Source organism: Candoia aspera, chromosome 1 (assembly GCF_035149785.1).
Source record: "Candoia aspera isolate rCanAsp1 chromosome 1, rCanAsp1.hap2, whole genome shotgun sequence".
Lineage (NCBI taxonomy): Eukaryota > Metazoa > Chordata > Lepidosauria > Squamata > Boidae > Candoia > Candoia aspera.
Window position 1 is genome coordinate 277,378,909 of NC_086153.1, and position 16,049 is coordinate 277,394,957.

A 16,049-nucleotide genomic window follows, 5' to 3' on the forward strand; every position below is an offset into this window, starting at 1 on the left:
TGCATTACTGTATTCAACTGTATTGTATGTGGGATAAAATAATCACTGTAGCAAGATCCTTCTGCTCCAAGTAGGGCTGCAAATGGTGCACCTGCTGAAGCTAGGAAAAAGTCTTCTTGATGATGACCACCCATCCATCCAGTAGTAGTTGTCAGTCCTGGAGGAGCCCCATCATGGACTTGCTGTTTTGAGGGTAGTGCTTCCATCTCCACACCAGAGGTGACAGAGAACAGTGATGAACAAATAGCAATTCTGTTTTGCTTAGATTCAACTTTACTCTGATTCATCCTCTCCTGTATCCCACAGCCTCCAGGCATTAGGACACGATTTTAACAGCATCTCTGGCAGGGCCTGGAATGGTGATAAATAGCTGAATATCATCAGCTCACCCCAAACTGGTGGATGTTGTTAAAAAACCTTCATGTAAATATTAAAAAGCAAGACTGAGAACACTGTGGGGCTGAATTCTCCTCCCCCGCAACCACCTACTGGAGCTGCCTACTAAGTAAGAAGGAGAAGCAGTAAAACAGTGCCTCCAGTATCCAACCCTCACAGTCATTCCAGAAGAATACCATGGTTGAAGGTATGACAGACTGGCAAAAGGATCAAGAGGGATATACTGTGCCATCCATGTCCTGACAAAAGTAATCAACTAATGCTGTCTTAGATCCCATGTCTAGGCCTAAACCCTGACTGAAAGGGATACAATAATCTGCTTCTTCTAGGGGATTTCAGAACTACCACTACTCAACAACCTTCCCTAAAAAAGGGAGGTGGGATACTGAATTAATTGTTGACAAAAACAATCAGATCCATTGAGGGGGTGCACTACAGCTCTTTCAAGACTTCAGATATCACCTTCTCCTGAAGCAAGGCATTGACAGCTTCATGAATTTAGCCTGACATGCAATCTCCAGTCCCAATCAGAAGAGGCATGGGTCTAATCCACAGGTGGCAGAGAGCGCCCTATCCATTTCATCAGAGTCAACAGGCCAAAATAAGTCCCAGATAACATGGCCAGACATTGGAGTCACTATATGAGACACCAATGTGGAATCAAGAGTTCATGAATCTGGGCAATTTTGATAGCAAAATGCTATCCAAATGGTTATAGCAGCCAGGCAGTCCTCACACTATATGCACCAGTCATAGGCATTCCAACAGCTGGCCCAAAGAACTCAGTGCAGTCTTCCTTCATGACTCCCAAATTATCTGAGGGCCTTCTAAGCTTCACTTCAGCCTTTGGAACTGAAATCACCAAGATACATGAACACTAATATTCTTCACCTGTTTCTCTTCTTTGTCCTCTTGGGGTTCTGACACAAATCTGCATCTGGATCCTGGAAACGTATAAAAACAGAAAATTACATTTTAGGGTGCTGAAAAAGCTATAGTTTTCTAACTCTCCTAGTGCCTGTTAAATGCAGTGGTGACTGATTCTTGCACAGTCTGACATGCATAGAGGTTTAAATTTACGTTCCTTCCCACAACCTGTACAGAACTGCCAGTTGTCTTGAAACCAGCCAACCATGGTATATGGACAATACTGCACACTGCATTCATGTAATTATTCTTGCACCCTTCTACCATCATTATATGCACACCATCAAATAATGAATTGTGCTAGTGAATTGTGCTAATCATAACAGTTCTTGACAAATCAACAAAAGCCTTATTCAGCATCCACAGTCACACTCTGGTATATCCCCAGAGGAGGCATAGCACTAAATTTGGTTCTCTTGCAAGAATTAAGAGTCAGTTTCATTAAATAACAGCTAATTAAATCATTTCCCCACCTCCACCCCAGACTGATCACTCACATAATGAGGAACCATATCCATACTGGTCTATGTAAGTGCAGAGAAGAATGCTGTATAGGTTTCACTACGGTTTTATTTATGAATAGAAAATGCTACTTTTAAAAACACCATAAAGTTCTTATGGCTGGATGGAACTGGTTTTGCTTCTTTCTGTGCCACCCCCTTTCTCTCTTACGTGTTTTACATTTCTTTTCCCATTCAGACAGAATGGGAAAAAAGAGATGGTGTCTCTTTTTTAAGGCAGAAATGGGTGGGTCTGCTGTTAGGGGAAATTACATTACATTACATTACATTAGTAAGAACAAATTGGACTCCCATTAATTTAGTGATAGCAGGTACCATTGTAAGTAACAAAATGGCTAATGTTCTGCTGATAATCTCTCAGCTCCGTGTCCCTTGCCTATAAAATATGAATGTTTCCTTTGACCAAGCCCTCATGCAACTCTTATTTAGCATTTTTGGTGTAAACTCATTGCATCTTTATGTGAGTCATTTCAAAAGCATGGCTCATGTTATGCAGTAGGTAATGGATTTTACATTCCAATACTTAAGGTCTCACTTTGGTTTGCTGAGCAACTGGATTCTTGTGGGGAAGTCAATTGTACTAGCCTAAAATCTTCCTGCCAATAATTCAAAGCATTCAGTTTGCACACTTTGCAAATGATGAATTTGTATCTTGAAAGGCAAATTCAATATTTCACTGTCCCACTGTGATGCCTGAATCCATTATTTTTACCCACACCAGTCAACATGACACATTAGATAAGAGAGTTCTGTTAAATGATTGTGGTTTATTTGTATTATCATGGCATAGATCATGGCAACAGCATACAGTATAGCAGCCTTCCCCAACCTGGGGCTCTCCAAATGCTTTGGGACTACAATTTGCAGCAGGGTTTCTCAACCTTGGCAACTTGAAGATGTGTGGACTTCAAATCCCAGAATTCCCCAGCCAGCATGAATTCTGGGATTTGAAGTCCACACATCTTCAAGTTGCCAAGGTTGAGAAACACTGATTTATAGAATTCTCAATACTTCTGAATGGCACCAAATATGGGAAGGCTAATATTTAGGAAAACAGTGAGCATTACAGGAAAGCATTACAGAAAAGCAGGTACATATGGATACAAAGCTTGGTACTTTTCAGTTAGGCACAAATCAGTTGAAAATTGCATACACTTAAAAGCCCACTGAAATTAATAAGGACTTACTTGAATTTCTCCCACTTAATCAATGAGACTATAGAAATATGAGATGACATTTTCTTTATGTATAATGTGCATGCAGATCAAAATGAAGATCATAGGAGTCATCTACAGTATGTGAAAAAAAAAACCCTACAAGAATAAAACTGTTTCCAAAATATCAAGGTTCAAAACATCAAGAAATACACAGACACGGGGTGTATATCCCATTAATTCATTTCCCTGTACCCAGTGCAAATTCTCTTCTTGGTATTTTCCCCATCACTTTCATTTTCAGCTTAATATGATCTACATGTTAACCAGATTTCCTAATAGTGATTCTTCTGATTGTTAGTTCTCCTTACTATTGTTATTGTTGTTTTGTTGTTGTTATTGTTGTTTTCCTCTCCCCTTAGGAGAACTTAGCAAGACTTCAGAGAGCTTTTGCCAGAAAGTGGGAATTCATCTTTATGCAAGCTGAAGCACAAGTCAAGTAGGTGTTTGCAGCACTACAAACCAAATGATTGAAAATTGTGGGGATACAGAATACATGATAATGATAAAACATACTTTTTCAAGCTTATACTTTAAGGTTAAATTGTCCTCCCACCACTGAACGTATTTCTGTAGTTTGCACTCCATTTGGTATTAAAAGACTTTTAATCTGTTTGCCACCCAGGCAGCCTCATTCATAACTTCCCACCCCCTCCAATCCCTTATAGTGAAAATCCTTTGAGACGACACAGACACATCTTGGTTGGCATACCAGAGAGGAAAAAAATCTGAGTTCCAGACTTGAGAAGGCCAGGCTGAGCGCAGCATGACTTCATGATGCTAATGGCTGTGCAATAGGATATATTAAATTTTACTTGGCACCGTTGGCAAGAGATTGGATATAATGGGTTAGATCCATCAGTTGACAGAATAGGCATGGAATACCCTATTAAACAGCAGGGAGGGAGGATGCTGTAAGAAAAGACACCTTTTCTTACAGATGTCAAGGTATACCATGTGAACAGTTTATGAGGGATGGGGTTAGGACCCTGCTGTTCCCTGGTAATTCTCTGAGCAGCCACATTAGGAATGGGCTTTTTGGCAGCACACAGATGGGTGGAACTGTGAAAAGTGGTACTGGACCACCATGTCATTCTTCTTTCATACTAATCTTTCCTTCCCAGACCCTCAGCATCACAGCTGGCAGTGGTGATTCTGCCTTTCAATGGAAGTCATCAGTAACCAGAAATGTGCAGCTCTGGTGTGAAGATTCTGCCAGAGTTTAAATTTGCCTTCCGTAACTTGGTGTCTTCCACATGTGTTGGAAGTGCAACTTTCTGAACATCCAGAGGTAGAAATTCTGGGTTTTCTAATCCCAGCACCTCTGGGAAGGTACCAGGTTATTAGTCGGATTTAGGCCATTACCTTTCCTTCCTCCTGCCTGCAAAGGATGCTGCAAAGTATTTTCTCTGTATATTACATGGAATGAGCAAGTAGGAGTATTTGAGTTACCTACAGTTATACTGAATCTACATTCAGACTACATTCTTTTTCAAATGTTTCTAGCAAAATACTTTTTTTCCTTATTTGATAAATTATGCCCTGCCCTTTCTATCTCAAAAAAGAAGGGGGAGCAGATTACATCCTTCATTAAAAATAAGATGTGTGACAAAACAATAAAATATATTAGAAACAAAATGTAAATAGGGAAGAGAGATTAAAATAGTCTGCAAAATATTACTGATTTTTTTTAAAAAAGTAAATACTGTTGGAATACTAAAAGATACGTAGGACGTTAGATCAAATCCGTTCTCTGCCCCCAAAATATGTATTTTGTGCTTCAAATATCATCCTGCCAATTAAAACTGGAATCTTCTGATTATTTCACTAAACCTTTAGTGGCTTAACCCACTGATTTAGCCATACAGGAAACTAATAAGAAGTAAGTGATGTTGCTACAGATTATTTTATTAACATGGAAAAGCCAGTAAAATCATATCGGCTGGATATTTAGCCCTAGCTTAACTGCCATATTTGAAATTTCATTTGAGTCTTGCTGTCTACAATACAGTTCATTTTTATGATGTTCATACATATTTGAGCAGTGACATGGGAATACTGTATGTGTGTATGCACACACATGTGGTATCTTTCCTCTATTCCTGACCTCATTCATCTGATGGCCTTTCTGTTCTGACAAGTTTTCCCACTACTGTCCGCTGGGCATCCTTAAAGCCTCAGGCAACATTAAATGAGCTGCATTAGTCAACGTCAACCACATGGATAAGTGTGGATGTTCATCGTTAAACTCTTGCTGCTAAAGCTATTAGATTTATGGGCCTAATATTAAGTACTTACAGTAGATTTAACAATTGTGGCTATCCCATATTCTGTAAGTCCCTTCTAGGAGTTGTCAACATTTGGAGGAAGAGGTAGCATAAAAGCTTAGTTCATAACCACTTTTGATTGATAGAACAGGTATAATGCAGATCCAGTAAAATCATATCGGCTGGATATTTAGCCCTAGCTTAACTGCCATATTTCCTCATGTTACTCCAAAGAGGGGCTACATTTAGTGTGTATTCTTATTCACCACTAATAAATAATTTCAGGCTATAGTTTAAAACTCTCAACTGTATATAGAAAGATGCCTTATGATGGATGAGTGGGTGGATGTATGGTTATACAGTAGGATGTCATGAGCACTATATTTTTGGTGTAAGGTTTTCAGATAGCTGTTTTCTGCAAAATCTAAACTGAAGGACCACACACAAACTAAACACTAGGACTACAGGTAGACCTCATTTAGCAGCTGCCTGGTACAGGGACTATTGGCAGTTACAACAGCGATGAAAAAGTAACTTTGCGACTAATCCTCACATTTACAACCTTTGCAGGTCTGTAAAGCAAAGGAAAGCTGAAGTAAGACCATAAGCACAGTTGCGGTTTCACTTAGCGACCATTTCGCTTAATGACCAAGTTGCTGGTCTCAATTGTGGTCACTAAACTGCCTGTATTCACATTATATGCTGAGCCAAATTAACCAACCACATTTTACCCTAGGATACTGGGCAAACCTGTAATGCGGTTTGTTGAAAACTGGACTAATTGCATGTGCAAATACAGCCTTGAGTGTATGGTGGAGAGAGGGATATAGTTTGATTTGATATGGCAGGATGCTCTGTATGCATGTTTTCATTAGCTAAAAGTTCATAATGTAGACTAATACGAATTCTCGTGCAGGTCAGGATTACATCCAAAACTGCTTTTGGTTTTATTTTATTTTTTCTCTTTTAGAATTGACAGAAAAAAGGACAAAACAGAAAGGAAGATTTTGGATAGTCAAGAAAGAGCTTTCTGGGATGTCCATAGGCCGGTGGTACGAGTCATTTACTTGTTACTCTTTTATAATAGTTAATTATAACATATCTGGAGGCTGACGTATCTGTACTTTGGTTGCACCTTCTCAACCTAATGGCCACCAAGGGCAATAGATGTAAGTCAGAGCTAGTTGGGGATTCTCTTTTTGACATTACCTAGCATGCCTCTAATTGGTCAGACTGATATTCTCAGGGCATCATCACTTTCAGGTCCTGCTTCTTGCTCCCACCATCCTTCTTTATTTCCTCTAGTAGTAGAATAGATATCATACCAAGTTCCAAGTAATATAGAAACATCAGTATTTGTTGCAGACTACGATGACACCAAAATAATGACCCACGCATGGTGATGTCATTGTACAAGTGCTGTTATTATATCTTGACATCTGAAGCATATGCTGCTGCATAAAGCTACTCCCACATCTTCACCTTTAGATGAGCTGGCAAACAAACCAGGAAGATATCAGAATCATGGTATGGGAAATGGATGAAAGCCAAGATATTAAACCAAAGTTTGAAGTTGATTTATCCTGCCTTGTTTTGAAATTGTTTATCATAGTTTCTCAGTTTGGACAAAATGGAAACTATATTTTAATAAATGATTTCTTATTATTATTATTGTTATTGTTATTATTATATTTATACACTACCCATCTTACCATAAAAGTGACTCTTCCTGATTGTTGACTGGTTCAAGCAAAGCAACTGCATGCAGCGACAAAAGCTTGTCCATATCCCACCTTTTCAAACTCATAAGGTTGTCTGAATCAACAATGAGAGAGATTCCAAAACTAGTTTCCTTTATTAAGCCAACAAAGAAATGTATTGATAACCAGGCTCTTAGCAAGCAAAGCCAAGAGCCCCAATGTCAGGGCAACACAGATCTTATATAGATTACATCACACTCTAAGGAGCTGCATTACATTCTAAGGAATACAGGTAGTCCACATTTAGCGACTTCCTCATTTAGCAATTGTTTTCAGTTATGATGGTGATGAAAAAGTAACTTTACAACCAATCCTTGCATTTATGACCTTTGCATGTCTGTAAAGCAAAGGAAAGCTGAAGTAAGATCATAAGCACAGTTGTGGTTTCACTTAGCAACCGCTTCACTTAACAACCGGTTCTGGTTGCTAAATGACATGACTACCTGTATAGGCTAATTGAATAATTGCTTTACAATCATCTAGCTAAGGAAGTAGAGGATGTCATCTTTGGAAGTGGGGACACCTGCTTATCTGGCATTGAGGGGCCACAATACATCGGGATTGGTTTATCAAAGGCACAGATACCAAGTAAATTACACATAGGCATCAGCTGATCAAAGTCATGGATTCCCTGTAAGTTAGCCCTTCACGTTACTGTAACAGTGTTACTCTAGGTTGTCCTCTAAACATGGGAAAGCCTGAATGAGTTTATCATCTTTATGCTTGAGTCCATAGCATGATATGCATTTCAAAGCATCCTATAGATAGAAGGGGGATGTTACATAGTAAAGCATGTGGGTCTTGCTAGTGTTATGAAGATGGCAGTTTGATTTTGCTTAGGTATGAAGTGAGAAGAATGCTGCATTGCAAAGCAACCAGTTTCATACAGGGTTGCCAACTGCCAGGGCCTTCTATGCAGTTCACAAAGTTTATTTGGGATATCCTTTAATATTACTGCATTACATTCTTTGCTGAGTACTTTGAAATATACTTTTAAAGATAGATTAAAAGAAGGTGAGAGGAAGGAAAGAGAACTTAGTTTTGGTAAAAGGCCAAATCTCAATATATATTCAATACATGCTATAAATCTTGGGTTTGGCTTGAAATAGCAAGTCCAGGAAGGATTGTTCAAGAGAAAAACAAATGTGGTCTAAAACTGTTATTTGATGCTGGAAATAGTCCAATTAAGGGTATTTGATGCTGAAAATAGTCTAATTAAGGATATTTTTCCACTATTGATTTTCCTTTCTATATGTACATGAAGTCTGACTGTCTTGTCCTTTGTTACTAAAGGATCTTTAAAGTGTTTATCCAGATCATGCAGCTTGATTGTTTCTTTGGTGGAGTAATAAAGATAGAAATCAATAAATGTGAACTGAAGCTGCAACTGTTAGTTACCGTCAAATAGAACAATGCTGTGCAAGTTGGAAGGAAGTCCTGTTTATTCTCAAGGAATCAATTTTTTTTCCTGTCCATGTCTTCCATCACAGAAATGATGGAAAGTATTAGCTAATATTTGTTTCCTATATAACCCTAAGGTCTGGTTTGCTTAACTATGGCTTATGTAGGGTACCATATCTCAGCTGCCAAATTCCAGATGATCACTAGATGACAGCAAAGAGACTAGTATCTGTCTGGATTTTGCAGACCAGCTGTAGTAGCCCTAATATACTGAATAAGGCCCAGCTTGTTCAGAAAGAAAAGAAAAAAAATTAGCAAGCGATGAAGGCTCAGCACAGTATATGAACCTAGCTATTATATAAAGGAAGAGCTCAAAGAAGTACTTTATCTCAAAAAACTTGGAGGAGAAATCAGATGGTCATGACCTCTATACCACTGGATTTTGGCAAAGTGCACCCAGTGTTTCAGTGACAATATATGCCCTGCAAACAGAAAACAGATACACCCACTCTCCCACTAAGCTGAGCCTCAGTGAAAGCTAATTTGTACTCTGCCTTAGAATCGCATTTTTTAATCTAACATTCGGAAGTTCATTTAAAAGTCATAACAGGCCCTTGTGAGCCCATAAGGGCCTGTTACGGTTTTTAAATGAACTTCCAAATGTTAGATTAAAAAATGCGATTCTAAGGCAGAGTTTGAAATTGTTGGTCTGTAGGAAATGAAAGGCAGTATGAACATAAAAACAAAATCAGTATTTTTGTATGTGTGTTTTTCCTAGCCGGGCTGTGTGAACACAACAGAGATGGACATCAGAAAGTGTCGGCGTATGAAGAATCCACAGAGGGTCAAAAAGGCAAGCCTCTTCCTCTCATCCCCAAAGAACTTGTAAAACACGCTAGATGAGACTTTCAGAATTTTATTGGATATATTTAATGCTGGTCTATATTAAGACGTTGACATCAGTCTAAAGAAAAATAACCCTCAGTTCAGAACATTGCAGGCAAATATTTATGTAAAGTTTGTTTATATATCTTTATGGACTGACATGAAATTATTATTTTTTGACATTATACAAAGGCCTTTGAGGTAAACATAATGTCTTTATATATCCTGTGATTACATCTAGAAAAAAACGGATATAATTTACACATTCTATTTTTCTTTTGTATATAATATCCATTCCAAATCACCATTTTCAACTCTCATATATATACACTTTTACAATTACAGTAATTGCAGAATGATTATTTGTTTTTGGTTGTCCAAGGCTAAAATTTCTGTTCAAATATACACATATATCTGTTCTTTGCAGAAAATAATGGATATATATTCATGGGAACAATCTGAAGCTTCGCTCATTATCCAGTCCCATTCTGGTGAACAGGATATAAGGACTTTAGTTAATGCTACCAGCTTAGGTTACACAGATCCTGATAATCATGAGGTGGCAACTAAGAGAGTTTTCATCCAGATCTTTGCAGTCCCAATCTACCAGCCCTAGCTTTAGCTCATCCATGTCTGGCAACATGAGTTTTACCTACTGCTCCTCCCCACCCAAGCTAGGTTCTTCATCATGTGGAGATTCAGCTTCCACCAACACCCTATTTTATTAAAGAGAGGAAAGAGACAAATATTTCTCTCTTATTATTATTTTGACTGGTGGTGGAGGCCATTAAGGGAAAGGCAGACACAAAAGTAAGAAGGGATGGGGGTTCTCATCCTAAAACAACTACAGGGTTTTCCCCCAGTTATTACTTAACAGAAGAAATGATTGAAAACGGAATAAAATGCAAAGGATTGCAGACATTTCTGCTGAAAACTTTGGATGTCTTTTAAAATTAGCTGTTGCTAGAAAGGGGCTACTTGTCTCTTGAATGTAACACCCACACAGGACTTAGCTCTCTTTATTTTCCTTCCCTATTCAATTAGTCTTCCCTTCATTTAACCTGCATTCAGTTTTCTACTGTCCTTTTTCTTTCCTTCTTAGCCCTGTTCCCCATTCACCTTGCCCTACATTGCTCCTATATTTTTCCTCCTTTTGGCTTACAGTTTCTGCTGGAAGAACGGGAGTATGTGTGAATATTGTGCATTTCTGGGTGTGAATGGTTTGTGTGTGAGAAAGAATGATTTATCGATACAGATGAGGGATCAGTTAATTTTTATAAATGGGGTAGCTCATTTGACAGGCAATTAATTTTAATCAATGACTAATTTTAGTTAGTTCTTAATTGTTTGTTGTTGTTTTTCTGGCCTTGCCCATATTTGGAATATGACTTCTGGCAGATACATACCCACACACACACACACACACATGTGAGTCTTTGTCGAGATGGGTGGTGAAGAAAAGCGATAAATAAATAAGTGTTACACACGTACTGTACACATTTATTGGGATAGAAAAAACTCTAGGATCAGTGTCAGTTGATGGCCTTGGCAAGGTGGGGAACTGGGCATTGCACAGGATTTTTATCCATGTTTTCTATTATTATTTCCTCCTCCATCTTCTCCTCTGGCCACTCTTCCATTAGGGAAGAGATTGTTCATCTTCCTTTTGAACAAATGTGATAATTAACCATTTAAGGGTGTGCAACCTTTTTCTACTGATGATTACTCGTATGTACCAAATTATTCTCAACTTTTTATTACAGTCAGTTTATGGAGTTACAGAAGATAGTCAGTCCCAAAGTCCTGCACATATGCCTTCCCAACCAATTCGCAAAACAACAAAAGATGACGTCCGAAAGCAAGTAAGTTACTTGGCTTTGAAACTGTGTCTTTTGCATTTGAGAAATGCAATTATTTAAAAAAAATTATAAAATTATTTCTGTAGATGTGGGGCATAGTCTTGAGTAGCTAAGAAATTAGAATAATTACAGTTATGGGGGATGTTCAACAAGTACATCAGCTGAACCATTTCCTTCCTCCTCCTTGCCACCATCCCTTTTGGTTCTATATGGTTTGAGGGATGAACATCTGCAACATAAAGCAGAAAAGAGCAAATTTACTTAAAGCTGATGGGGAAAAAATCAGCTGAAAAGGCATTCCAAATGTAGAGCAGAGTACCTGGAAACAATGGATTAGAGTCCATGTCTTTCAGTGTATTATGATGCAAATCATGTGAACCATCAAATAAAATCAACGGCATAACTGCACATCTATGCAGCTGCATATAGCTGTTTCTTCAAGAGCTGTTTTCATTTCTTTTCTTCAGATAACATTTCTGAATGTTCAGATAGACAGGCATTGTTTAAAAATGTCTAAAGTAGCGGAAAGGTAAGCACTCCAATTCATGTTATTATCACTGTTGTTGCTATAATGCTTCTCTGCTAACGCTGCTATTTCTTCCTCCAATATTTGCAAAAGCTTGTTTTCAAACCTCAGGAATCAGCTGCCTATGTATACGTGCTTTCTCCCACCAATATATGCTGGCTTAATAGACTGCTTCAACAGTTTGATCCTAGTTTGCAATCATGTTTTAGAGATTTTGCTCAAACCTGGATTTTCTACTTCATGTCCATTATATTCTATTACATCCGGCTTCTATGTAATTGTTTCAATATTTAGAGAACTTGATTTCTGGATGCAGCCATATAAGTCAGGGCAGTTCACAAGTTCTCAAGCAAAATTAGCAGTTTCTCTTATTGCCTTCTTGAGATATAAAAGGAAGATTCATGAAGAGCTTCTACAAACAACAAAAATGCCATTTAGAATGACAGTCTAAGGTTGTTTTCATACATCACATGCACAATGCACACAACTCAACAGACTTTTCCAGCATCTTGAAATAATCTGCCCATTACAACTATGCTTTGATGAAAGAAAAATATAAGATAAAATGACAGCCAGTGGTGTTTGAGATAAAATAAAGTTGGATAGAACACCAAACTACTGTTTACTGTCATGTGCGTGAGCTGGTTAACTGGCTGGCCCTCCCTTTCCCACATAGTTCTCTTGGGGCTGCAAAGAGATCAGACAGAAGAGTCCACTTTTAACTGATAAAGCAGAATTCTCTTTGGAGCTCAGGTTCTCCTAAACAATGCTTTTTAAAAACATGACATCAGCTATAAACCTTGCATATTTGTTTTGTCCTTGCTTATTTGTCAGCCTATCATATAATCTCATCCTAGCTGCACTACTTATGTAGGTACTGCATATCTTGAATTGTATATGCGTAGGTAGTTAGGTAGGTACAGTATATATGTATGGATAGCTTGAACTGGAACAACCTTTAGTGACTGGTGTGCAAAATGGCATGTTAAACTGCTCTGAGCTCATTTAGTTAAGCTGTAGCCATACTTAAATTTCAACATGTCAGTATTGATATAATGTGGGCATTGTTTCCTATGGTGTACTTTATTAATTCTGATAAACAGAGAATATACCTAGATCAACATAAACTAATTATTTCTATGAACTAGCAATTGGAGGTCTGTGAAACGTGCTAGGGATCTCAAGAGTGCAAATTTCTGTATTTATTCACTTGCAATATTGGGTATCCATAATTAAGAAAATGGATGTGATTGCTGGCCCTTTGCCATAATAAGAATCCATTCATTCAAAGAGTAAATGTGAAAAACAACAGGAGAACAAAGGAAGTCATACACAAGCAAAAACAAATGAAACCACACCATACACAAATGAATTAATACAACTAGCAACAAGGAAACTTTAATATAGCAAAGCTAAACCAACAAGAATCTTCAAGTGTCTGGTGGATTCAAAAAGTTCTCACCTGACACTGAAAAAACATAAGGTAAAGGTAAAGGTTTCCCTTGACATTAAGTCCAGTCGTGTCCGACTCTAGGGGGCGGTGCTCATCTCCATTTCAAAGCCGAAGAGCCGGCGTTGTCCGTAGACACTTCCATGGTCATGTGGCCGGCATGACTACATGGAACGCCTTTACCTGCCCACCAAAGCGGTACCTATTAATCTACTCGCATTGGCATGTTTTCAAACTGCTAGGTTGGCAGGAGCTGGGACTAGCAACGGGAGCTCACCCCGTCACGCGGATTCGAACCGCTGATCTTCCGATCGGCAAGCTCAGCAGCTCAGCAATTTAACCCACAGCACCACCGCGTCCCATTCTGAAAAAAACATACATGAAATAAATAGTTTGCACTGTTCTTGCCATTATTTTTAATTTCCTGCCATGCTTACCATTTCATTAGAAAACATTCCATTCACTGTTTGTCCAGTTCCCAACTCCTAACAGTTTTTACATATGCCAGGGCCTTCTTTTCTTTTTCTTTTCCATTTTTCCCCTTTGCTTCATTTGTTGCATATATCCCAAAGTGAAGGCTTTCCCTTCCTCTGACTCCTAATCTTTGGTGGTCATGAGATGCAGTTAATGAAATGAGATCAGACAGTGAGGGCCAAAAGACCCTGAGGCTGAATTGCTAGAACTTCTGTTAGTTATGAAACCTTGTGATTCTAATGCCTGGTGATATAACCCCAACCTTTCTGTGATGGTCTCAAGAGAACACAACTTCTCACCAGCAGCTCCGATTTTGATTTTCAAATGTATAGAAATACAACATACTTTTAAAGCATTTAAAAAGCTTTCAAAAACAAGTATTTGTTTTTCTTTTTTTCACGTTGCAGTTTAATTGCTTATTCAGATCAGTACATTGATTATGACCCCTTTATAACTCCTGCGGAACCTTCCAATCCCTGGATAAATGATGACTCTGTGTTTTGGGACTTAGAAACAAGGTAAAAAATTAACGCTTTTTAAAAGGAACTTTGTTCTGACCTGCATTAGGAGGCAAAGACCACCAGATGTGTGCTGCAAAAACCCAGATGTGCACTAGATGGCAGCAAGGAGTTGAAGTGTTCTATATGACTTTGCTGCCACCAGCAAGCAATACCTGGTAACCCTGCGCCAGATTGCCTTACCCCTATAAGATAAAACGATGGCAAGCTATAGCAAAAGAGCTTGGTATGACCAAGCCAAATGTCGTGGGGTTCCACCTCCGCTAGAACTGTCTCTGTGTAGCAATTTCACCATCCTCTTATAACATTTGTTGTCATCTTATGCAGAGCTTTTCAAAGATTGGGGAGGGGTGCCAATATCCATTTGCACGTAAGCCCTATGATACTTATGGCTTGCCATGTCTTATGCGCTGTGGTTATAGAGAAGTGCCTTAAAAACAACTGTAACCATGGTTTACCATAGATTAGCTAACTTAACTACCTTTTGAACCCAGATTAATGGCTATCTTATGCTTAAGCAGCCATTAGTCCTCCAGGTAAACAGTGCAGGGAGCAAAAAGATCTGCTATTGCTCCTATAGAGGATACAGTTGCTTTACTTTGAAAACAGAGAGGATCAGAAGGTGGGGCTGCTGGAAAAACCAACCAGAATTATGACTAAAAGCTCTAGCTGGCTATGGTCCATCATCTGTGACACTTTGGTGGATGAATACCTTAACTGTGGTTAACATTAAGCCATGCTTAGCATGTTGTGTGAGGGTGATGTATATAAGATTGGATCTAGAGATCTTGGAGGCACGTTCTGGGCACAGAATTCTCCCACAGCAAGAAAGCTTAATGTGATCCCAGTGCTTTTTCTTTAACAATGTTTTTCTTTAATATCAGCCTTTTATTCATAAGTACCACCTAGCCAACGTTGGTTTCTTTTCTGAAATTCTGACAGGGAAACATACCAGTTTTCATGCATGCAGATTCCCTTGCTCTCAGAATCAAAGGGGTGTTTACAAGCATTTTCTCCAGTTTCATCAACTTGTTGCTGCATGCCCATTGGTGGATGTTTTCAGTTGAGCCATCCCAAATGATTTGACAAGGAAGAACGTGCTGATGGTTTCCTCTCTATCATTTTACTTAGCAAAGAGCCTTCCCAGCATCGGGTCAAAAGATGGGGCTTCTCTATAGATGAGGTGTTGAAAGATCCTGTGGGACGTGACCAGTTTCTTCGATTTTTGGAATCGGAATTCAGTTCTGAAAACCTCAGGTAAAGGCCTTTCAAAGAAGCTGGAGATATAGCATTCTAGTGGTTATAGGTCTCACACAAGGGAAGCATTCACTGATCTCAGAAATAAGGATTGAGGGGAGAACACAAGAGGGCACACAAGGAAGAATGCTACCCTGGTCTATAGATTAGTTGGCTGAGTGCCACCAAGTCAGGCTTGACTCCAGACAACCATATGGACAACTGCTCCAGACAACCATTTTGGCCTCTCTCCAGCAACACCCTGTAGCACTCCCAAGGGCAGTTTGGAGATTAATAGAGTCCAGAATGGTATTTGCAACCATCCTTATTCAAGGATACTTTGGTGGGATTTGCTTGGAAACAAAGAAAAGAGCTTCCCAACCGTTAAGAGATTTCTAACAGCTTTAAGATGGTTAAAAGGCAGTTTCTGACAGTGATTAGAAAGTGAGGTTTGCGAACGTAGTGGCTTTTAAAAGGCTCCACTATGGTTGTGAGCAAGGTGTCTAATCCCTTTGTCTCCCGGTGCTCAGACCTATGGAACACTGCCGTCTTGCGGTCTCCTCATAAGGAGCAGCCATTGGGAGCACTTGTGGACAATCTACCATCCTCTCCTTA

The 16,049-nt window shown here is 38.9% G+C and overlaps 1 protein-coding gene across 2 annotated transcripts in view; it reads left to right on the forward strand.

Annotated features, from left to right (window-relative positions):
• The window catches only part of RGS6 (regulator of G protein signaling 6), a 269,892-nt gene that overhangs the window by 194,925 nt on the left and 58,918 nt on the right, over positions 1-16,049 (forward strand). For both annotated transcript variants that reach the window (XM_063289842.1, XM_063289843.1), the window contains exons 8-14: positions 3,421-3,497; positions 6,296-6,377; positions 9,265-9,339; positions 11,135-11,233; positions 11,698-11,759; positions 14,088-14,198; positions 15,330-15,455. In XM_063289842.1, the coding sequence (XP_063145912.1) occupies positions 3,421-3,497; positions 6,296-6,377; positions 9,265-9,339; positions 11,135-11,233; positions 11,698-11,759; positions 14,088-14,198; positions 15,330-15,455 (632 nt within the window). The remainder of the gene's footprint in view (positions 1-3,420; positions 3,498-6,295; positions 6,378-9,264; positions 9,340-11,134; positions 11,234-11,697; positions 11,760-14,087; positions 14,199-15,329; positions 15,456-16,049) is intronic.